This window comes from Schistocerca cancellata, chromosome 1 (assembly GCF_023864275.1).
Source record: "Schistocerca cancellata isolate TAMUIC-IGC-003103 chromosome 1, iqSchCanc2.1, whole genome shotgun sequence".
In the NCBI taxonomy this organism is placed as follows: domain Eukaryota; kingdom Metazoa; phylum Arthropoda; class Insecta; order Orthoptera; family Acrididae; genus Schistocerca; species Schistocerca cancellata.
This window is the reverse complement of record NC_064626.1, coordinates 1,275,338,180-1,275,364,266: the sequence shown is the minus strand read 5'-3', so window position 1 is coordinate 1,275,364,266 and position 26,087 is coordinate 1,275,338,180. Positions and strand designations below refer to the sequence as shown.

General features: G+C 38.4%; 1 protein-coding gene across 1 annotated transcript in view; it reads right to left on the bottom strand.

Moving 5' to 3' along the window:
• Positions 1-3,149: 3,149 nt before the first annotated feature.
• LOC126095070 (5-phosphohydroxy-L-lysine phospho-lyase-like) overlaps positions 3,150-26,087 on the bottom strand; it is a 142,874-nt gene continuing 119,936 nt past the window's right edge. Inside the window, exons 7-9 of the mRNA XM_049909756.1 lie at positions 16,860-17,104; positions 3,950-4,100; positions 3,150-3,831 (exon numbers count right to left, since the gene is read on the bottom strand). Coding sequence (XP_049765713.1) covers positions 3,700-3,831; positions 3,950-4,100; positions 16,860-17,104 — 528 coding nt within the window. The 3' untranslated portion in view covers positions 3,150-3,699. The remainder of the gene's footprint in view (positions 3,832-3,949; positions 4,101-16,859; positions 17,105-26,087) is intronic.

Sequence of the window (26,087 nt, the reverse complement as noted above, 5' to 3'; positions counted from 1 at the left end):
ACATGTGAGTATTAAGTTTGAAAAACGCACAAGAGGTAACTATCATGTGCTTCTTTGACTTCAGCAAAGCCTTTGACATTGTCAGCTATCACATTTTACTTGCAAAACTTAACCAGCTCAAATTTCTTGCCATTTGCGGTGCCTTTGTTCTAGTGATGACCACCCCAAAATCTGTATCATGTCAGTGACACTCTCTCCCCTGTTTCACGACAATACAAAACGTGCTGCCCTTTTTTTAAATTTTCTCAGCATACTCCATTAATCCAGTCTGGTAAAAATCCCACACCACGCAGCAGTACTCTAAAAAAAGGATGGACAAGTGTAGTGTAGGCAGTCTCTTTAGGAGATCCGTTACATTTTCTAGGTGCCCTTCCAATAAAATGCAGTCTTTGGTTTTCCTTCTCAACAATATTTTCTATTTGCTCTTTCTCATTTAAGTTTTCAGAATTGTACACTAGTGCCCATTAAAATTGCTACACCAATAAGAAATGCAGATGATAAATGGGTATTCATTGGACAAATATATTATACTAGAACTGACATGTGATTACATTTTCACGCAGTTTGGGTGCATAGATCCTGAGAAATCAGTACCCAGAACAACCACCTCTGGCCGTAATAATGGCCTTGATACACCTGGGCATTGAGTCAAACAGAGCTTGGATGGCGTGTACAGGTACAGCTGCCCATGCAGCTTCAACACCATACCACAGTTCATCAAGAGTAGTGACTGGCATCTTGTGATGAGCCAGTTGCTCGGCCACCATTGACCAGATGTTTTCAATTGGTGAGGGATCTGGAGAATGTGCTGGCCAGGCCAGCAGTCGAACATTTTCTGTATCCAGAAAGACCCCTACAGGACCTGCAACATGCGGTCGTGTATTATCCTGCTGAAATGGAGAGTTTCGCAGGGATCGAATGAAGAGTAGAGCCACGGGTCGTAACACATCTGAAATGTAACGTCCACTGTTCAAAGTGCCCTTAATTTGAACAAGAGGTGACCGAGACGTGTAACCAATGGCAACCCATACCATCACACTGGGTGATATGCCAGTATGGCAATGACGAATACACGCTTCCAATGTTTGTTCACCACGATGTTGCCAAACATGGATGCCACCATCATGATGCTGTAAACAGAACCTGGATTTATCTGAAAAAATGACGTTTTGCCATTCGTGCACCCAGGTTCGTCGTTGAGGTCACCATCGCAGGTGCTCCTGTCTGTGATGCAGCATCAAGGGTAACTGTAGCCATGGCCTCCGAGCTGATAGTCCATGCTGCTGCAAACGTCATCGAACTGTTTGTGCACATGATTGTTGTCTTGGAAATGTCCCCATCTGTTGACTCAGAGATCGAGACGTGGGTGCACGATCCGTTACAGCCATGCGGATAAGATGCCTGTCATCTCGACTGCTAGCGATACGAGGCCGTTGGGATCCAGCACGGCGTTCCGTATTACCCTCCTGAACCCACCGACTCCATATTCTGCTAACAGTCATTGGATCTTGACCGATGCAAGCAGCAATGTCGCTATACGATAAACCGCAATCGTGATACGCTGCAATCCGACCTTTATCAAAGTCGGAAACATGATGTTACGTATTTCTCCTCCTTACGCGAGGCATCACAACAACATTTCACCAGGCATCGCTGGTCAACTGCTGTTTGTGTATGAGAAATCGGTTGGAAACTTTCTTCATGTCATCATGTTGTAGGTGTCGCCACTGGCGCCAACCTTGTGTGAATGCTCTGAAAAGCTAATCATTTGTATATCACAGCATCTTCTTTCTATCAGTTAAATTTCACATCTGTAGCACGTTATTTTCGTGGTGTTGCAATTTTAATGGCCAGAAGTGTAATTCCTAGGTATTTAGTTGTATTTATGGCCTTTGGATTTGACTGATTTATGGTGTAACCGAAGTTCAACAGATATTCCTTTTAGTACTCATGGGGATAACCTCACACTTTTAGTTATTTAGGGTCAATGGCCATTTTTTGCCCCACACAGATGTCTTTGCTTTGATCTTCTGATGACTTTACTAGATGATAAATAACAGCCTGAGACAGTTGCTCAGATTGTTTCCTAAATCCTTTTATATAGATAAGGAACAGTGGCTTTCTCTCAAGTTTACTAGGTTAAACTATCTGGCATTGGTACAAATACTGATTATCAGTATAATGTGAGGTTATTGTTGATACAAAGTACATATCAAGTTTATCAGAATTTTATGGCTTTTGTTACCATATACCCTGAGTTATTCCACTTCCTTGAAGAGTCATCATCTTAATGGTATTTGCTGAATGAATGAAAAACACTAACCAAAATGTGTTCTAGTAGCCAGCAGCATGTAATAATGCCCCTCAGACATACAGTATGAGAGTAGATAACTCTGCCAGTGCATGGTGTGAAACAGAAAAGCATTTTGAAAATATATACCAAGTTACATCAGAGAATCAAAGTTTTAGGCAACTCTTTGTTTTCATTCTTATGTTGCAGTGCAATCTTAAATATAAACTGCAGTTGTCAGATTTTCATTTAGAGAGATCTAGTTATGTGGTAACAAAGCTAATTTGTTGCTCTAATAACATATTAGTCTACTTTTTCACAAAACTTTCATTTGAACTCTGAGGTATCTTCATCAATTCCCATTGAGCTGGAAGTGGGACATAAGATATCCCCATTTAGAACTCTAACAGATGGAACCAATAGATGTTGAACTTACCTCACAACCTACAGAAATATTACCAGATTCTGTATTCACAAATGGGGCATGGTACCTTTTGCTATTTGTTACTGGAACCTTACTGTCAAGGAAAAAAGTAAGAAAAGCTGCCATCAACTCAAAGGTTGGCTTGCAGATTACAAAGCTTTACTAGGCACTGCCCTATTGGAAGTGATATTCATTTCTCTTAAGAAACGCTGTACACAGACAATCATAACTAAAGCTGAAAGTAGACTCTGAATGATACTACATTTTCCACTTTAATGAGTAACTGTCAGACATAAAAGAAAGGAAGTGCATTAGGAAAAATCTTAAGGTCACCAGTAACTAAACCCTAGATCTTTGATTTGTAGTCTGGCAACCACTAAGCATAAATGTATAAAAGATTGAGACCACTGATGGAATGGTATGTGCAATGCAATATTCTGATTTAATATGAGAACACTCTTTATTCAATAATATTCAGTTATAGTAACTATAAGACTAGTTATACAGGACATTTTGTTCTCATCCATACACATCTGTCAGTCATCTTTCACTCTCTCTGAATAACAGAACCGGACATATGTTCTCATTAGAATGGAATCACAGATATAAATAACATCTTCAATTTTAGCACCATATTTTATGGGTATAGTCTGGGATGAAATTGAAGTTTCTTATGATGTTTCAGAAATTATGGGTTGATACAAAAATATAGCTGCAGCCACACTTCTCAAGTGGAGCAATTCTGAAAAAAACATTAACAGGTAATACGTATATATGCAGAAACATAAAATCTTGCAAAATGATTACACAAGCAATGACACATAAAATACATTTTGTTAACATTACAGTATATGCAGATTTGTTAATGTGTGGCACGTCAATTATTTTAATTAGCACCATGGAATTGCAGCAGCATATACTTTATATAACATATCACATAATCTGACCAACAGCAATCATCAGCAGCATATATATTTCTCTCTCTTCATGTCTTGATGATATTTTCTGCTTTCTCCCCATCCAGTTTCATTTTTTTCTCATTTGGGGAACTGTTGTAAGAAGGATCTTCACGTATCTTTCTTATTTCTGGAGAAACAGATCTATTCTCCTCCACCATCTGCAAATTATGATAATGCAGAGTTGAAAGCTGTTGACATTTCTATATATTTAAGTAACATATATCAAAACTGAGCCATTACAATTGTAATTTAAAGTAACTACACAGTAACACTTACATCTTCATCATCGTTCAGTTCACTCAGAACTTCATCCAGTATTCTGGCCACATGATCGGCATTTTTCTGGCTGAAGACCATTGGCGGCTTGAACTTCAACACATTCCTGTCTGGACCATCTGCACTTAGGAGCACACATTCTTCTTTCAGCCTATTTAAAAATAATTTAGGATTAGAAATAGAAAGATAAATTTGGAACATCAGATAATAGGGAGATAAACTGAAGTTACAAATTTCAGTTAGTTGGTTACTTTCATGTTCCATGGATCATATTGCACAGTAAATTGCCATGATGTGGAACGAAAGATTGAGTTAGCAATTCCTACCCACAACCGTTTACACATTACAAATATAGCAGTTCTTCTATGGGATAGAAGGAGTTGTCATGCGAAACTTTTCAATTAATTTTTAAATTTTACCTTGCTGTCAGTTAGACATTTTATATCACTGGGTAAGTGGTCAAAAATTTTTGTTGCAGTGTTGTGCACTCTTTCTGTGCTAAAGACAACCTTTATGTTGAGTAATGAATGTCAATTTTTCTTCTAGTGTTGTAATTATGTACCTCATTGTTCCTTTTGAACTGTAGTGGATTATTTACAACAAACTTCATGAGGGAATAAGTATACTGTGAAGCAGTAGTCAGAATGCCCAACTCCTTAAACAGATGTCTACAACATTATTGCAAGTGAGCACCGCATATTATTGTTACAGCAGGTTTTTGGACAATGAAGACCTACTTTGTTAAAGATGAGTTAACCCAGAACATTGTTCCATATGACAACACTGAATGAAAATAAGATAAATATGTCAACTTACTAAATTCTCTCTCCCCAGAATTTGCTATGATTCTAAGTGCAAATGTGGCTGAACTAAGTTGTTTTATGTGATATGTGATTTATTCATCTCATTATGCACAATTTTCAAAAATGGCTCTGAGCACTATGGGACTCAACTGCTGAGGTCATTAGTCCCCTAGAACTTAGAACTAGTTAAACCTAACTAACCTAAGGACATCACAAACATCCATGCCCGAGGCAGGATTCGAACCTGCGACCGTAGCGGTCTTGCGGTTCCAGACTGCAGCGCCTTTAACCGCACGGCCACTTCGGCCGGCACACAATTTTCAAATCATTTGATTTGATGTACAGGAGATAGGAGTTCCAACATGTGTTTTTTTTCCAGTTTAAATTCTTATCAATATGTACACCTAAGAATTTTGAAGCTTCCACCCTATGTATTATTTCATCACCATGTGTTACACTTATCACTGGTGCAGTACCCGTAGAGGTGCAGCACTGAATGTGATGTGTCTTTGTGAAATTCAGGGTGAGACTATTTGCAGAAAAACAGTCAATGATATTTCTGTGAACTTTGTTTACCATTTCCTCAATTTCTGTATGTAAACTGGAAGTAAATACAATATTGGTGTCATCTGCAAGAAGAACTAATTCTACTTGTTGTACATTAGACAGTAGATCATTTACATATGTAAGAAACAGTAGTGGACCTAAGAGTGAGCCTTTAGGAACCCCAAATGTGATTTCTCCCTAGTCAGAATTGAATGATGACTGTTCTCATTAATCAAGGACAGAAACTGAATCTGTTTGATTCATATTGCTGTTAGTGAAGTCTTAGTTTCCCACTAGAGATAATTAAGTATCAGTTTTGTTATTAAATAAATAGCTGTAAATGTCATATTCAGGAATGTGTTTTTCTGTACTCATATGAAGCTAGTGCTTAACAGGTAATTAATTAATATGGCAATGGAAAACTGCAGATGGAACAAAAATATTATACAAATAAAACTCGCTGGCCATAATATAATAATAATAATAATAATAATAATAATTTTATTGTCGTTCAGCTGATTACAGCAATAGACAAAGTCAAGAGTATATATTTCTACATAAACTTCTATATCGATGTAAATTGGTTCACATAAAATAGGTACACGTTAGAATACAATATTTTCATCTTCAAAGAATTCATCAATGGTGTAAAACGGATTGTTCACTAGTAGCTTGTATAATTTAGCTTTAAAGATATTTACAGGCAGTTCTTTAAAGTCAGCACTTAGTCTATTAAACATCCTTAGTCCAAGAACTAGGTAAGAGTTATGTGATTTTGAAAATCTATGATATGGTACGTCTACAGATGTTCTGTTTCTAGTATTATGGCTATGAATATCACTTCTCAACACAAAATTAGACACATTGTTTCTAATGTACATTAAGACATTGTAGATGAATAAGTTTACTACTGTAAGACACTGCAATTTAATAAACAGAGGTTTACAATGTTCTGTTTTATCAGAATCCGTTATTATTCTTATTACTTTCTTCTGTAAAAGTAAAATGTCATTTACATGACAGCTACTACCCCACAGTAAAATTCCATAAGAGATGATGCTTTGGAAGAAGGCAAAATATGCTGATCTCACATAGTCATTGGGAACATGTCTTTTTAAATTTCTAATTAGATAAATAACTCTTGAAAGCCTAGCCAATATATTTTTAATGTGTGGTTCCCACGTCAATTTATTGTCAATAGTAACACCTAAAAATTTAACAGTTTCTCATTCCTGGTAGTTAGAAATCTCTTTGAGGCTAAAGTAAAGTGTCTGGGTTTTGTTTTCATTTAGCAAGAAGGCATTAGCTTTGAACCATAATGAGGACTGAGCAAGGGTATTTTCGGTCAGTGTTTTCAGTGTAGATCAGAGCTTTTATGTAGAAAAGTTGTGTCATCAGCATACAATATTGTATGAGAATTTATGAATAAGGGCAGGTCATTAATCATTAGTATAAAAAGTAAAGGTCCAAGCACTGGCCCTTGAGGCACTCCGTACCTAACATTAACCAAATTTGATTTCTCCCTACCAATGCACACAACTCGTTGACGGTTCTCTAGAAAAGACCTGAACATATTTATACTGTTGTCATCAAAACCATAGTAAACTAGCTTATTCAGCACAGTGTCATGCTCTACACAGTCAAAGGCTCTGCTCAGGTCACAAAATGTAGCCTGGGCATCGTCCCTAGCCTCGAACATATCTAGGACTAATTTTACGAGGGAGTCCATTGCATCCGTTGGGGATTTACCTTTCCTAAATCCAAACTGTTTATCACTAATTATATTTAGTTTACCCTAGTATGCACTAACTTGCTCATACATAATCGTTTCTAAAATTTTTGAAAAAACTGGGGTTATGGATATAGGTCTGTAACTAGCGGGACAGTTCTTTTCCCCTTTTTTGTATATGGGCACAACTCGAGAAATTTTTAGTATGTCGGGGAACTTACTTTCAACTAGGCATTTGTTAACACAAAAGGTTAAAGGATAAATCACACAATCAATAACATCTTTCAACAAATTACATGACATATCATAGTAATCAACACTAACTGAAGGTTTGAAATTTATCACTATTTTTAGGATATTATTTGGGCTCACTTCTGTGAAAGTGAAGGTGCTTGGGGGAAGCTTTTCAAAGCAGCTGTCCATAATACTAAGTGCATGTACCTCCAGGAGGCAAAATTCTTTGTACTGTCTATAAAAGTACAAGAAGGTAACCTAGTTTTCAGAACTAGTAGTTCCTTCCTTGAGGAGAAAGACGGAATATGTTGGATGAGTACATTGAGAAGCACTGTGGCAACATCTGTCCAGAAATGATGAAGTTGGAGTGAGAAGTATAGATGGATTAAGAGGAAGAGAAATAAAATTAATAGTAGATTAACAAATTGGGAGGAAACGAATATTGAGTAGGGAGGGAGCTAAATCAGGAAGGGTGGAGAATTAAGATAAAAAAAATAAAAGGCAAGTAAGAAAACAATAAAATGAGACACCAAAAATAGAATAACAGTAATGAAAAAGAAGGTATGGATAACAGTGTGATTGTATGTTGTTGGAAGTTATGTAAAAAACAGTATCAGGATTGAAGATATACGCTGTATGTGTAATATGAAGAAGAATGTAGGTTTGAAAACTGAATTACTCTATTTGACTCTATTTATGTGCTTATCTACTGCTCAGTGAGTAGTTGTCTTTCATGATACCATTGCAAATTATAAATGATAATGTAAATTTGAGTATGGAAACAACATTCAAAAATTAGGTCAGGTGTCTACTCAAATCATGAATGATAGCGGATACTGCACACATGTACTTAAAGATCACACACACACACACACACACACACACACACACTCACACAACACACACTTACACCTGTGCACCCTCATAAAATAACTGTTACGTAGGGGAGCATTTGGATGCCAAAATGCAATTCTTATACTTGAGTTTTTCAGTATTTATGTGCAAGTCTCCAGGATCCGTAACAAAGGATAAGGAGAAGTGGAATATCAAGATTGGGATCTGAAGGGGTACAACAAAAAATTTTAAGCGCATAAGAATTTTTTTTTAAAGGCAAATTATAAAGTAAGCCAAAATAAAAATGAATTGGGTGAGAACATGTGAATGAAAGATACAAAGAAACACCTGTTTTAATATAGTATACTGAAAATATAAGAGATTGAATAAAAGAGAAGAAATTACCATAACTTTTAAATATTTGTCTTCAAACTGTTGTGTTAAATGTACTGTCTAAGTAACTTAAAAAGGAATTAGCATCTGGGGAAAGCTATATATCTCTGCTTGCCTAACAGCTAATAAATCTCTGCTGGACAGACTACTCAGTAACTGTAGGGGTTATTTCTAAGTCAGGCACTGTTTGCCAGTAGCCATGTATTCTGGCTGACAGTCTTGTTGGCAGACAGGCAAAAGCACAAGCCAGGACAGTAATAGCAACACAGCTGGCAAACAATGTGACTGCTGTCTTGTATTTCTTTATAACCAACTGCGCTGATGTCAAGGGGTGCAAAAACGTTGTGGTTGTTATACTGGTGGGATGAGTTTTTAAATCTGCAATATTACAAAAGTATGGTTTGATCAGGAGAAATCTAACGATGTGAAATTACTGAGTCACAACAGAACAATTACAGAAAAGTTTAATATAATAATGGAGGAGATGCTGCATTTCTTGGGTGACAAGAGATTGTTAGTGCAGCAGAAACGAACAAAGGACTGGGAGAATTTCCAATATTTTATCTGAGAGCGTAACTGAGATATATAGTCCACAATGTTATACAAGTTGAGAACAGTAGCTTCTTGAGTTCTGTGGATAGTTAATGCTGGGTTAATCTGTAAACTTGATGTTATTGTATGTGTAGCATGTAAAGTCACAAAAAACTGCAACAGAACAATGTATTTGTATCATATGTGTTTACTCTATCAAAATTACAAAATAATTATTTTTTCCAACAGAGAGACTGCATGAAAGTACATCAGTTTCAAGGAGTAATAATCTGCAGACAAAGATATCAGGAGAAAATAGATCTTGGAGGTATTTTATATGCACACCCATACTTCTGAAGCCATCTGGCAGTGTGTGGCAGAGTGTGCTTGTATTAACACTATCATTTTCCCCATTTTTTGTTCCATTTGTGGATGGTGTGTGGGAGGAACCACTGACAGTAAGCTTTGACTTCACTGTTGTGTTCGTTTTATGAGATATGTGTATCATACAGGGTGCCCACAAAGTCACACTATAATTTCAAAAAATCATAACTTGGAAACCATTACAGACAGACATCTGTAGTTTGTTGTTAAATGTTTAACGGCTCTCAAAGTTTTTTTCCTTTGTCTTTTATTGCAAATTTGTCTCTGAGTGTATCAAAATAGTGACATACCAGCAGAAGGTATTCATTTCTTATTGTTCTCATTCCTTATCATCAATTTTAAAAGCCATATGGGCAGAAAAGCCAGCCTGTATCTGTTACTTCAACATTGTACTCACAGCTTTGTTTGTTGGTAAACATCTGATCAAGTGTTGTTTCAGACCCATCCCCATATCTGGTAATTTCCTGCATTGTAGGCTGCATGTTGTATGTGTCAAACAGATTTAATAATTGTACATTGTTCCTATTACTTTTGTTAAAATTAATGTTAAGGTCACCAAGAACTATTGTGCATTTTGACTTGCCTCTCAATTCATTTAAAAGATCATCTATATAATATAAGAATTGGGTAAAGTCACCTGATGGGACCTATAGATGCAAGCAATGATAGTTTGACAGTCTGTAACAAATACAACACTCAAAATCTTTTTTTGCACACTTCACCTTGCTAAGTTTTACCTCCTTAGATTTAACATTTCTTCTAACATAGATGCATACACCTCCACATTTATAAGTTTTCCTGCAGAAGCTACTTATTAAATCAAAGTCTGGTATATTTGCTGCACAAATCTGAGTGTCCTGAAGCCAGTGCTCACTGATACACAGCACAGAAACTTCCTTAAGATTGCAGTTTAAAATTACTTCCAGCTCACACATTTTGTTGCCTAGTCCTTGTACATTCTGATACAGCAAAGATTTGGTGCACAGTTCACCTTAGTGTCCCCTTCAGGTTTTGACCAAGTCTGACACATTTCAGGCTTGGTCAGCCTTATACGATTCCCTGAGTTTTGAGACATATGTTCCAAATTGCTGATACAAGATTTGTTATTTACCATACTAAGTATTTTTGGGCCAGCAGTGTCTTTCCTATTCCACTTAGGCCTTGACCATGTCTTGTGTGACAAGTTTTCGAGCAGTTATAATTGTCAGAGGGTTCATGGTTGCAACTCTAAGTCTAAATCATTGTATAAAGTGATCAGAGGAAGAGTAAATATTATTGTTTTTATTATTATTATTATTATTATTATTATTATTATTATTATTACTGTTCTTACATTATCATTATCTTTGTTTTTATACATGAGTGTCACTACTATGTACTTAAGTCTGTTGATTTCTAATTGACTGCTTTCAACAGTAGCCCTGTTAAGGCAGCACAAGATTTTAATATTTTGCTATAAACATAGAAATAGCCCATAGAATGGCCAATGTGTGTGTGTTTGTGTTTGAGTGTGTGTGTGTGTGTGTGGGGAGGGGGGGTGGGGGGGGGGGGCGGGGTGTAGGCCATGAAGATAACGTATTTGCTATTACCATATGCAGAGGAGGACAACTCAAAAGGTAACAGTTTCTTTGATCCACAGAAGAGTGTCACAGAGAACCTGAAGAAACCAAACTGGCAGATGCTTAGAGATAGACACAAACTATCCTGAGAAAGCTTACTTACAAACTTTCGAAATGAGATCCATCCTTCATGAAATCCTCCCCACTCCACCAAGAGTGTCTTTCCGCCATCCACCTAATCTTCGTAACCTCTTGGTTCATCCCTATGAAATCCCCAAACCACCTTCCCTACCCTCTGGCTCCTACCCTTGTAACTGCCCCCGGTGTAAAACCTGTCCCATACACCCTCCCACCACCACCTACTCCAGTCCTGTAACCCGGAAGGTTTACACGATCAAAGGCAGAGCCACGTGTGAAAGCACCCACATGATTTACCAACTGACCTGCCTACACTGTGACGCTTTCTATGTGGGAATGACCAGCAACAAACTGTCCATTCGCATGAATGGACACAGGCAGACAGTGTTTGTTGGTAATGAGGATCACCCTGTGGCTAAACATGCCTTGTTGCACAGCCAGCACATCTTGGCACAGTGTTACACTGTCCAGGTTATCTGGATACTTCCCACTAACACCAACCTATCCGAACTCCGGAGATGGGAACTTGCCCTTCAATATATCCTCTCTTCCCGTTAATCACCAGGCCTCAATCTCCGCTAATTTCAAGTTGCCGCCACTCATACCTCGCCTGTCATTCAACAACATCTTTGCCTCCGCACTTCCACCTCGACTGACATCTCTGCCCAAACTCTTTGCCTCAGAATATGTCTGCTTGTGTCTGTATATGTGTGGATGGATATGTGTGTGTGTGCGAGTGTATACCTGTCCTTTTTTCCCCCTAAGGTAAGTCTTTCCGCTCCCGGGATTGGAATGACTCCTTACCCTCTCCCTTAAAACCCACATCCTTTCATCTTTCCCTCTCGTTCGCTCTTTCCTGACGAAGCAACTGTGGGTTGCGAAAGCTCAAAATTTTGCGTGTGTGTTTGTGTGTTTTTTTATTGTGCCTATCTACCAGCGCTTTCCCGTTTGGTAAGTCATGGAATCATAATTTTGTAAGTGATTCTTGTTGGTGGCAACCTGCTAATGTGCTCCCAGATGTTTAACCTTCATTTTCTGTCACCTACTGCCAGGTTTGGCACATTCACTGTAGTTTTTCTAGAGTGAAATATGCATCCCTCTTCTATCAACTTTGGGCCAAGAATGCTTTGCATGCCACTTTTTGTGTAGAGCGTTAGTGTCTCATTTGCATACAATGTTTCAGCCTTTGTTATTGTATATTTTGTTATAGGGTCTGATCTTTGTGTGAATGGATATGCAATTCTTATTACATATGTCCTGTGTCTTTCCATATGATCACTACATTTTTTGTACTCAAGTCTTCAGTGAGCTCTCTCCTCTTGTAGATTCGAAGGATTCACTTAGACTTTTGTTTATCTTGCCATATTTTGTGTATATTTTTGTATGTTTAATTTTAAGCAGAAAATTCAGACTCCTAGACAGAGATTTGCAGGCCAAATTTTGTGTGTATTCTTTTAGTATTTCTCTTTGTTTGGTTGCTGTTACTTCTACATCTTAATGTATGACTAGATCATCATCTTAAGATTGCCCTAGCCGTATTGGTTTCCAATGTCCTTGGATTTTCAGTTCTTTTTCCCATTGTTTCATTACTCTGTCCAGGACTAGGCTGAACAATTGTGGAGATAATCCTTTGCCTGTGCATGCTGCAGTGTTGATCATGAAAGGATCATAGATTTCACTCATGAATTTAACTTTTGATGTTGTGTCAGGCAGTGTCTGAACAAGATCTGTTGGTCAAAGAAATCATATGCCTTCTTGAAATCTATAAAGGTGCAAATGATTGGAGCATACCTGATGGCATTTATTTTAGAAATGTTTTAGATTAAATATTTGTTCTCTGCATGAATGACAACAGCAGAAGCCTGCCTGGTATTCACCAGTTTTGGGTTCTAATTGTTCCTGTGTTCTTTTCAGTAAACATGGTGAAGGAATTTTGTAGATAACTTGTAGCAGGGATATTCCTCTGTAGCTGTTAACATTCAGCCTTACATCAGTGTAACACATCACTTATAGATTAGGTCTCAAGCCTGTTCCAACTGGCCAACTGATGCCTAGAGGGCAGTACAAAGAGTGAGCTGTGGCTGTGAGACACGCAATCAGTATGTCGCCAATCTCTCTAATTGTTACTGCTAGTAGAGGAATCCTGTGGTGTTGCTGTTTCTTTATTCACAGCTCCTCATTTGGCCTCATGCAGCTGAGTGGACCTCGTTCCAGACCTCCCTACCTTATAAAAAAGTTGAGGAGGTACCAGTGATCAAGCACAGATCCTTCCTCAACAGATATAGCAATGTTATCCAGTTGGTAATGGAAGTAGCCACACCCAAAAAATTAATAAAACAATTAAATAATTAGAGTTGCAGTTCTCTGTGACAGGCACTGTGGGCATCAGAGTGTATTAGTGTTATTCATGATTAGTGTTGTTACCAGTCCTGGTAGGGTATGTAAGGAACATACCTTCTAACAGCTTTATCCAAAATGTTTGAGAAAGTAATGTATTCAAGAGTAGCTTCACATATCTGTAACAATGAAGTACTAACAAAATGTCAGTTTGGTTTCCAGAAAGGTTTTTCAACAGAAAATGCCATATATGCTTTCACCAATCAAATTTTGAATGATCTGAATAACCAAACACCACCCATTGGGATTTTTTGTGATCCCTCAAAGGCATTTGATTGTGTAAATCATGAAATTCTGCTAGACAAGCTCAAGTATTGTGGCATGAGTGGGACAGTGCACAAATGGTTTAATTCATACCTAACTGGAAGAGTGCAGAAAGTTGAAATAAGTAGTTCTCATACTATGCAAAGATCAGCACATTCCTCAAACTGGGGAACTATCAAGAATGGGGTTCCACAAGGGTCAGTCTTGGGTCCTTTGTTGTTCTTAATATATATTAATGACTTGCCATTCTATATTCATGAAGAGGCAAAGTTAGTTCTCTTTGCTGATGATACAAGTATAGTAATCACACCTGACAACAAGAATTAACTGATGAAATTGTCAATACTGTCTTTCAGAAAATTACTAAGTGGTTCCTTGTAAACGGACTCTCACTGAATTTTGATAAGACACAGTACATACAGTTGCGTACAGTGAATGGTATGATGCCATTAATAAATATAGACCTTAATCAGAAGCATATAGCTAAGGTAGAACATTCCAAATTTTTAGGTGTGTCCATTGATGAGAGATTAAATTGGAAGAAACACATTGATGATCTGCTGAAACGTTTGAGTTCAGCTACTTATGCAATAAGAGTCATTGCAAATTTTGGTGATAAACATCTTAGTAAATTAGCTTACTATGCCTATTTTCACTCGTTGCTTTCATATGGCATCATATTTTGGGGTAATTCGTCACTGAGGAATAAAGTATTTATTGCACAAAAGTGTGTAATCAGAATAATAGCTGGAGTCCACCCAAGATCATCCTGCAGATATTTATTTAAGGATCTAGGGATATTCACAGTAGCTTCTCAGTATATATACTCTCTTATGAAATTTGTTGTTAACAACCAAACCCAATTCAAAAGTAATAGCAGTGTGCATAACTACAATACTAGGAGAAAGGATGATCTTCACTATTAGAGATTAAATCTAACTTTGGCACAGAAAGGGGTGAATTATACTGGCACTAAAGTCTTTGGTCACTTACCAAATAGTATCAAAAGTCTGACAGATAACCAACAAGTATTTAAGAAGAAATTAAAAGAATTTCTGAATGACAACTCCTTCTACTCCATAGAGGAATTTTTAGATATAAATTTAAAAAAAAAATAAAAAAAATAAAAAAAAAAAAGTAAAAATAAAAAAACAAAAAATGAAAATGTTGTCATATTAACTTAAGTATGTTGTTAAATTAACTTAATTATGTCATGTATTGGAAAATTTGACTCGTTCCACATCATTACGAAGTATCGTATTCATGATCCATGGAACTAGTATTAATCTAATCTAATCTAATCTAATCATCAAAATCATCAGATGTTGAGTGATCACTATGAATGACACAGAGATGCTGCTTACTCATGTGAGACAGTGTTATCAACACTTGACCGAGTGTTGGTCAAGTCAGGCAATATCCAAATTTGTAGAGCATTTGGGTATGACAATGGCCCGATGTTGCACTGCATGGTAATGTGAGGTCAGGCATATGCATCACTGGGGTTCTGGTTGACCACATTTGGCCTATGCAAAGTGGGATCACCATGCATTTTGTAACCCCTTCACATCTGCAACCTGCCATCCAAGGAAGAGTAAAGGACGCCTTGCAACATTCTGTGTCATACTACCAGCAGTTACACTAGGGAATTACCATCCAGTGTGTAGGCTGCCACTAATACCGCAAAGCAAGCAGCTGTTTTTTGAGTGGTGCCATGACCAAGAAGTATGCACTGCTGCTGCATGCCATCACAGTGTGTTTAGTGCTGAATTGTGGTTCTGCTTTATATCAGGTGACCATTGTTGGCAAGTATGGTGGCAACCTGGGGAGAGGTACCATTCTTCCAATGCTTTGGAGAGGCAGAGTTATTTTACTCTTAGTATCATAGTGTCAGGAGCCTTTGGGAATACTGATCGAACAACGGTAGATCACGGACATCCTTCCTCTTCGTGTGCTTCCGGTCATATGTCAGTATCTGGTACTATTTTTCAACAGGACAACACTCACCCACACATTACATGAGTCTCTATGAACTGTTTGCATGATGTTGAGGTACTTCCATGGCCAGAAGAATTCACTGATCTATGCCCGGTAGAACACGTGTGTGACCAGTCTGGATGCTAACTCCGCGTATCAATGCCAGTATCCTGATATTCTGCCAGTGACTTTTTCACTATGACTTTCAATTATAGGAAGTAGCCACTCCTTCCAGCAGTGTGCAGGAGAACTTCTGTAAAGTCTGGAAGGTATGAGATAAAGTAATAACATAAGTAAGTCTGTGAGGGCAGGACACGAGGCATACTTGGATCCCAGGTTCAGGCCTGAGGCAACATTCATTCTGCATTATATTATTTGTATTGTCTCTGATGTCTTGCTAAAGCTCAATATATTTCCTACAGGTAGATTGTATAAACTGTGAGCACCAAATGGCTCTGAGCACTATGGGACTTAACTGCTGTGGTCATCAGTCACCTAGAACTTAGAACTACTTAAACATAACTAACCTAAGGACATCACACACATCCACACCTGAGGCAGGATTCGAACCTGCGACCGTAGCGGTCGGGTGGTTGCAGACTGTAGCGCCTAGAACCGCTCGGCCACCCCGGCTGGCTCCAGATCCACTATTGTATATAAAGAGCTTTCCAACATCAATATTCATTGCATAGTATTGCCTGTGACTTTAAAAAAATGTATATGTATGCAACTACTCCCATTTTCCTTTTACTAGAAGTATTCAAAACTGCTCATGGTGTAATGAAATAAAGTTTGTTTGACACATGTCGCTGGTTATTTTCACATCAATGCAGTCTCTGTTTTAGTTTCTCCATGCAACATAAATAATGCCATTTAAGAGCTTTAAACTCTATTCCGGATGGGCTTTAGCCCTTTCCCTTCCTTCCTACACATTATCACACACAGGAATACAAACCTGACACAACACATTAAAATGCTCATCACATTCAATCACACTACACATTTTAATAGTTGACAACTACACAGAGGAAAGGGGAAGGCTCAATATCAGTATTTCATTGTACAGGGAAATGGATACAGTGCCCGCACTGATAAAAGAGAGTTTCTTGTGAGCTTCTGACCTGGATATAACATGCTGTGCTTCGGCTGTGGCTGGTTCCCTGGTCTCGCGGTCCCTGACCAGCTCGACGCCCACAAAGAGGCCGACGCCACGCACGTCCCCAATGATGTGATGCTTGTTGGCCAGCTGCCGCATCAGGTTCAGCAGGTGGTTCCCCACCCTGGTTGCATGCTCGCGCAGGTTCTCACGCTCCAGAACATCCATCACAGCATTGGCGACTGCACATGACACTGGATTGCCACCGTACTGCAAAAAGTGATAACTTAATGTATTTTGTGTAAAACTTTCCATTATTAAGGGGAGTAATACATGAATAAGCATAAAAAAATCATTTTTTTAATTTTAGTCGTAAGAAATTCTGTGTAGTTTTCTGAACAAGAAAAAATTCACTTTGAGGAAATTGTACCAAACTAAACCCCAAAATTAGTGGAATTGAAAAGTGTCTGCACACATGGTGATGTTCCTCTGTCAGTCAGACAGCTCTGTTAAAAACAGAACTTACTTCTCACTTGTTTGTTTCTTATCACTATTTAGTCTATGATATTGTAGTGGCACAAAATTATTAGAGAAGTAATTACATGGTAGGACTCAAAACCCAAATGAGAGTTTTAACAACTGTATATGTGTGTGGATACTAAAACCTGTTGTGATAGGAATAAATACTTTGAAACTAGCTGTGCTGGATGTTCTGCTATGTTTCAGTGATGTTGCAATGAAAAAATTTTGGGTTATGGAATTGATGGGAATGCCTGATGGACTAAATATGAAAAGAACTTCAATTGCCATTGACCACAGGAGACTCTTCAAAGCAGAGAACTCAATGTTGGTAGCCATCAGTGAAGCAGGAATAAGAAGAAGACATCTGAAAAAGAAATGGGAGGAGGAACAGCACCAGTAACAAGATGAATATGGACCTGGGATGCATTAGTGTTATGCAGGGTAGGCAGAGAAACAAGCACTGTATTTCCTAGAAGTTCACCTTTTTATTTTCAGATAGACATTAGTTAGAAACTATTAAAGACAGAGGGCTGAAATTTTATATATCGTACTGTCTTAAAATATACATAACTAGAAAGTATATTACTCTTATAATTTAAATTTGAAAATTAAAGAATTTTAAAGACAAACTATGAGTTAATTACACATATTTTTGATAATCATTGTTACATAATTTTTGGATGTAATTTATGACAGCGCCATCTCTTTGAAAGTCTTCTTTAAACATAATAATGTAAAAAACTTCCAGAAAAATCAAGCTTCTAATTTGTTTTATTTTGAGATATGAGCACCTATGCTGTACATAAATAATTAATATGCTTTATTTCATTTACAACACAAAATACAATTGAGAAAACAGTGAAACATCAAAAGCTGTTGTTCATACATCACGTGGTTCCCAAAAGATCTGTTGAAACATGATAAGCATTACACGGGTTTACAACTCTTGTTCTTTCAGCTGCACTATTTAGAAAACTGACAATTTTTTCAAGATTTCCCTCTTTGTTGATGAACCAGACCCCTAAAAAATGCTGGTACCAAAAATTGGCCAGAAAATGCTAAACTAAAGTTTGATTTTTACATATTGTAAAAGAGGTCACACCAGTATATATGAAAATCCTCCATCGATGACAGTTGCCAATATGTCAGGAAATCACACTGAAGACAACACTGGCAGCCAATCTGTGCAGGCGCTAGTTGATTCTGGGGTGTCTTCCCTGTGATATCAGATGCTGTCACCATCTGAGGAAGATTATGTTCAAGATACAACGGCCATTGTGCTGGAGGTTGCAAATGGAAAATATGTCTATCCCACAGGACCTGTGTTGTGAGAATAACTGTCAATTACAGAACACATCCCTGTAAATTGGTGGATTTCATTAGAATACAGCTAGGATAGTCCTTGTATGCAGCTTCTTGTTGGCTTCATAAGCAATGATGGACTGTAAAGATTTGAGCTTCAGATTGGTAAAGTTCATCCAACAATTTCTCTAGAGGATTTTCTATCACTGAAGACACACTTATTCCATCATCATCAAGAACACAGGTTCCAGTGATTAGTCTGTCCACTCAGTTAAACTGCCAGGTGCAAAGAGATACTCAGCTTCACAAAAAAGACCTATTTTCCATCAATGATCATAACCATCACAAGTCAACAAGGAGAGCTCTGGATTAACAACTGCCATTAACAGCAATTACTCATATTTATGGAAATGAGTGTAGGAGCAGCCAACCCCAACCAGGAAAGTCAGCTCAGACTATCAATGGAGAATCACGTTTCACTACTGTTACTGATGACCTGCCAGAACAATTTACTGTCCTGCTGCCAGTAGTAGCTGGCTAGACTGAGGAACAGTTATGGTAATTGTCGATCTTCTGCATCAATTTTCAGGTGCATTCAGGTCCAGAGTGGAGATGAGGCAAACTAAATGTGAAAACCCTTGTTAGCACTGGCAAGTCATCCCCCTCATGTGGTCAAAAATCCCCTCCCTCCTCCCCATGGTCACAGCACCCCTCCCCCCTCCTGCCCTCACATGTCAGTGGTCATACAGGAAGTTTACAACTGAGGGGTGGAGAATCAAAACAAAATGGAGAAGAAGCTGTGAGATGATATCATTCAGTCACCAGTTATCCCTTGGTCTTCTCCTGTGGTCCTCATGAAAGATAGTGCATGGCATTTGTGTGTCGATTTACAGCAGGTGCACAGAATCGCCAAAAAGGATGTATAACCATTACTATCAATTGATGACACCTTGGAATGTATGACAGAAGAAAAGTATTTCTCCACAAAAAATATCCAGGCTGCTACAGGCAGATTAAGATTCATGCACTGACTGGGAAAAGACTGCTTCCCTAACACCTGATAGCCTTTCAGAGTTATGCCATCTGATCTGTGCAGCATTCCAGCACTCCTCAGCACATGGTGAAAAAATTTTTTAAGTATCTTAAAAAGGCAAAATATCATTGCTACAGGGACAACATTGTTTGTTATTTTCTCAAAGACATTTCAGAAACACCTAAGCCACTTGTCAGCTGTGCTGAAGTGTGCCCTTGATGCAGGTCTTTGTCTTGTAATGGTTCTGCTATATTGGACAATACTTTTTCCCTAAAGTTATCAAATATGGTGTAATACTGTTGATGGTACAAAGATGGTTATGTGATGTCGCACTCAACCTAAGAGTAAGACTGAAAATGGTAGTATGGAATATCTGTTGTTGAAGCCACATTACCATTTTGTTCACTATTCCACGTACTGTGTATCCACCTCATCAGGACAGTCATTTGGTAATACGGAGGAAGTGACAACCATTCCACCAGTGGCAATAAATTTTGAACAGGTGCCAGGTACTTTGTTACTTTGTGTGATTTGCAGCTTGTGGACAATAAGCTGCATCACATCTTCCACAGTGGTAGAAAAATCCATCACTCCACCATACATGCCACAACAACCAGACCTATGGTTCAGGCTTCTGGAAGTTTCATTTGACACCTATGGTATTATTGATGAGAACCTAAAATTCCCTCTGATGTTCAATAGTTTAGACACTCAAACCTTATTGTTATTGGCTGACATTGTGCATAACACACCAACGGTGTGCAAATACATGCACCTTAAGGACAATGTGCTTCATCAAATGCATAAACTGACAGAACTCTGAACCCAGCAAGTTTTGACAAGCGAATTTATCACTCAGAAATCACCTTCTGCATTCTGCTGTAATCTTTGATCCCAGGTGACAGAATTTGAAGTGTCTGAGGCAATGCTCAACACGTAGTAGTTTAACCACTCACCTTTTGCAGTGAAAATTGCTGCGGTTTCATGTAACACCACCAATTTACACTCACAGTTACTTATTGCTGACAAGATATATAATATGTTGTTATGTGATAACTGAGGTAGGGCCCCATGAATAGGGCGTGGTGTTGCAAGTGTAATTATGGTGCATACCTCTAGAGGTGAGTGGACTCCACTGCCAGAACAAGAAGAATGACACTGCAACATCAGTATTGTCCAATGAAAATTCTGTGAGGTTTCAGTGGGTCCCTGCAGCCCCAAGCCTGCCAGACAGTAGAGTGCTAGCTGTGATGTCAGTCAGCTCTTAAGACTGTTGGGACCACTCCTGATTTGGACAGGTCATTAAGAAATGCAGCCCTCTGTGTAATGACCGAAAAGGAGGTGTAGGCACAATCAGTTGCTCTAATGTAGAATACCTACACTCCACCATCACAGCAATTAAAGGATTTTCCATTTCATGTGATATGGTGCTGTCTCACGACAATCTTTCTCAAGAAAGCAAATCTCTTCATGCTATCAGAAATGTGGTTCTTCTGCACTTGTCAACTCAACAATTCACAGGTCACAATGTTGATACATCATATACTTATATGTCAAGCTGCACTTCCTGAAGAATTTAATTGACTGGGCATTGGATGTCAGTTTTGTGCCAGCAAAACTTGAAGAATGATCTTCTGTTGCCTCCTGGCTCACTGCCATGAACAATTCTAAGATACCTACTTTTGGCCAGTGCAGCAAGCTGGTGAGTTTTGATTTCACAAAGAAATTGCAGTGGACCTTCGTGATTGCCGATGTCGCCAAACTATTCATGGAATGGATTTTCTGCACCATTTTTCACTTTAATGTGTCGATACAGAAGGGTCACCTCCATATAAATGTTGAGATAGTTTACAGACATACAAGATGTTCAAGCATTCCTCCCAAAATAAAAAATGCCACTGTTTCAGATGTAGAAGCCTACGTATTCAGCTGTCGAGACAGAAGCATCACTGAAAGATGAATTTTGTATCATAGTGAACACTGGCAATGAGTTGCTCAGGAAGGTGGTGGGCTTACAGGAAGTGACAACAGATGTAGTTAAGACAATGAACTGTTAAGCACTTCAATTGCCATGCACACCATTATCATAATGACAGTTAAAGCTAAACAACAGAATTTAAAAGATGACATCACACCCCGTTGACTCTGGCCAACATAAAACAGCTCCTGGCACCTCTCATTGGCATGCTACAAAACACATGCCTTAACATTCCAACTACATTGGGACCATTGACTGCTTTTGAACCCTCCAAGTTGGTATCTGGAAAGTGTACCAAAGTCAAGAAAAGAAAGAGAAAGTAAAGGATTATTGTAAATTTCAAACGTCCCCTACACATCACTCCTCTGTACGGTTACTGGCATCCTTGAGGGCCTATCATACTATGTATATGCTGACATCTCCTGACTGTTATCCTATTTGACACCAACAATAGGACTACCCAGCTCCATGCCTTCCCTTCTTATTACAACAACACAAGAATGGCAAATCCAGCCAAGTTTCGATCAAATGTTTGCTCTAGGCAGACAATACTGTGGGTAAGGCTACTCACTGTCACTCGATGCCCGCATCAACTGACACAACCACCTACGATGTTACACCTTTGCCAGACCAGCCTCAACAGCATGCTTCCCCAGTTTATCCTGTTTTATGATCAGTCAGCATGAAGACTAGCAGGAGCTTATGGCATGACTACTCACTCATCCCAGGAACTCTCCTTCCTAGGAGGGAGCTACTCACCAAAAAGCAGCAGAAGAACACACTTATAAAAGGTATTACAATTTGTGAGCTTTCAGAGCCAGTGGCTCCTTCTTCTGGCAGAAGGGTTGAGGGGGCAGGGAGATGGGTAAAGGAAAAGGACTGGTGAGGTTTAGGAAGAGATAGAGATCGGAAAAGTCACCCAGAACCCCAGGTCAGGGGAGGCTTACCAGACAGGATGAGAAGGAAGAACTCTAAAATTGTCTTTTGTCAGGCAGTTACTGCTTTTCCATTTGTTGATGGTCATTATCAAAGAAGTTTTTTCACAGATATAAGTTTACATCAAAGAGACCAGCATATTTTAATGCATTATTTACTTACAACTTATAATTTGTTTCTACTGACGCAATAGCAGAAATTTAATAATTTGTTTCGTCGAATTTAATTCTCAGTTTCTCATAGTTTTGCATGCCAGTGAATTCCAGCTGCACTACTTCTGGTGCTTTTCCAGGCAAAATGTAAAAGGTTTGTTAAATAAATCTGTCAATGAAAAATCAAGTATGGAATGTAAAAAGGCCAATGGCCAAAAGCTTTAATTGTGGAAGTCTTTTTGTTGTGCCTACGTGCGACGCAGCATCTCTGCTATAAATCAGTGAAACTATTTCATCATATATACTTTTAAAGCAGGCTTTCAACTTATTTGGCATTTTCTTGGAATCATGAAAATGAATATAATTGCCCAACTTCAGATGTGTTTGAAACACTCAAAAGATGTAAGAGGACCATAAAGCTGAGTAATCAATTGATTTTTGCCTTGAACATATTTAAATGATTTGTAATTTTAGAAATGCTAAGTCACATAAACAATCCATATGTTTTAATTCAGGGACATTTTTCTTTTTGTCATGAAAATTTTTCTTTCATCAGTTGAATTCAGAAACCAAACCAGAATTTTACCACAAATTAGCCATTTTATTTATGTATAAAGAATGAAGACACCATATTTGCTGCTGTCAGTGTCTTTAAGAGAAGTTAAACTGCCTGTGACAGACCATGAGATTTTATGAAAGATATTGTTGAAAACACAACTTTCATGACATATTTAGAACCTATTTGGTTTGGGCACAAAGTCTCCTGGCAGATTATACAGTGTAATTAATTGTCTAAAATCATCATCATACTCCCCTAAATGCTGTATTAATAATGATACCAGTCCAGAATTAATTCCTACCATACAAGGTGCTTCACCACTCATAATGCCTGCGAACTTGTTGTTGTTGTTGTGGTCTTCAGTCCTGAGACTGGTTTGATGCAGCTCTCCATGCTACTCTATCCTGTGCAAGCATCTTCATCTCCCAGTACCTGCTGCAGCCTACATCCTTCTGAATCTGTTTAGTGTATTCATCTCTTGGTCTCCCTGTACGATTTTTACCCTCCATGCTGCACTCCAATACTAAACTGGTGATCCCTTGATACCTCAGAACATGTCCTACCAACCGATCCCTTCTTCTAGTCAAGTTGTGCCACAAACTTCTCTTCTCCCCAATACTATTCAATACTCCTCATTAGTTATATGATCTATCCATCTAATCTTTAGCATTCTTCTGTAGTACCACATTTTGAAAGCTTTCTTCTTGTCCAAACTAGTTATCGTCCATGTTTCACTTCCATACAAGGCTACGCTCCATACAAATACTTTCAGAAATGACTTCCTGACACTTAAATCTATACTCGATGTTAACAAATTTCTCTTCTTCAGAAACACTTTCCTTGCCATTGCCAGTCTACATTTGGTATCCTCTCTACTTCGACCATCGTCAGTTATTTTGCTCCCCAAATAGCAAAACTCCTTTACTACTTTAAGTGTCTCATTTCCTAATCTAATTCCCTCAGCATCACCCGACTTAATTATCCTCGTTTTGCTTTTGTTGATGTTCATATTATACCCTCCTTTCATGACACTGTCCATTCCATTCAACTGCTCTTCCAAGTCCTTTGCTGTCTCTGACAGAATTACAATGTCATCGGCGAACCTCAAAGTTTTTATTTCTTCTCCATGGATTTCAATACCTACTCCATATTTTTCTTTTGTTTCCTTCACTGCTTGCTCAATATACAGATTGAATAACATCGGGGATAGGTTACAGCACTGTCTCACTCCCTTCCCAACCACTGCTTCCCTTTCATGCCCCTCAACTCTTATAACTGCCCTCTGGTTTCCGTACAAATTGTAAATAGCCTTTCGCTCCCTGTATTTTACCCCTGCCACCTTCAGAATTTGAAAGAGAGTATTCCAGTCAACATTGTCAAAAGCTTTCTCCAAGTCTACAAATGCTAGAAACATAGGTTTGCCTTTCCTTAATCTAGCTTCTAAGAGAAGCCGTAGGGTCAGTATTGCCTCACGTGTTCCAACTTTTCTACGGAATCCAAACTGATCTTCCCCCAGGTTGACGTCTACCAGTTTTTCCTTTTGTCTGTAAAGAATTCGCCTTAGTATTTTGCATCTGTGACTTATTAAACTGATAGTTCGGTAATTTTCACATCTGTCAGCACCTGCTTTCTTTGGGATTGGAATTATTATATTCTTCATGAGGTCTGAAGGTATTTCACCTGTCTCATACATCTTGCTCACCAGATGGTAGAGTTTTGTCAAGACTGGCTCTCCAAACGCTGTCAGTAGTTCTAATGGAATGTTGTCTACTCCCAGGGCCTTTTTTCGACTCAGGTCTTTCAGTGCTCTGTCAAACTCTTCACGCAGTATCATATCTCCCATTTCATCTTCATCTACATCCTCTTCCACTTCCATAATATTGTCCTCAAGTACATTGCCCTCGTATAGACTCTCTATATACTCCTTCCACCTTTCTGCTTTCCCTTCTTTGCCTAGAACTGGGTTTCCAGCTGAGCTCTTGATATTCATACAAGTGGTTCTCTTTTCTCCAAAGGTCTCTTTAATTTTCCTGTAAGTAGTATCTACCTTACCCCTAGTGAGATAAGCCTCTACATCCTTACATTTGTCCTCTAGCCATCCCTGCTTAGCCATTTTTTACTTCCTGTCGATCTCATTTTTGAGACGTTTGTGTTCCTTTTTGCCTGCTTCATTTACTGCATTTTTGTTTTTTCTCCTTTCATCGATTAAATTCAATATTTCTTCTGTTACCCAACGATTTCTACTAGCCCTCGTCTTTTTACCTACTAGATCCTCTGCTGCCTTCACTACTTCATCTCTCAAAGCTACCCATTCTTCTTCTACTGTATTTCTTTTCCCCATTCCTGTCAATTGTTCCCTTATGCTGTCCCTGAAACTCTGTACAACCTCTGGTTCTTTCAGTTTATCCAGGTCCCATCTCCTTAAATTCCCACCTTTTTGCAGTTTCTTCAGTTTTAATCTACAGTTCATAACCAATAGATAGTGGTCAGAGTCCACATCTGCCCCTGGAAATGTCTTACAATTTAAAACCTGGTTCCTAAATCTCGGTCTTACCATTATATAATCTATCTGAAACCTGTCAGTATCTCCAGGCTTCTTCCTTGTATACAACCTTCTTTCATGATTCTTCAACCAAGTGTTAGCTATGATCAAGTTGTGATCTGTGCAAAATTCTATGAGGTGGCTTCCTCTTTCATTTCTTAGCCTCAATCCATATTCACCTACTATGTTTCCTTCTCTCCTTTTTCCTAGTACCGAATTCCTGTCGCCC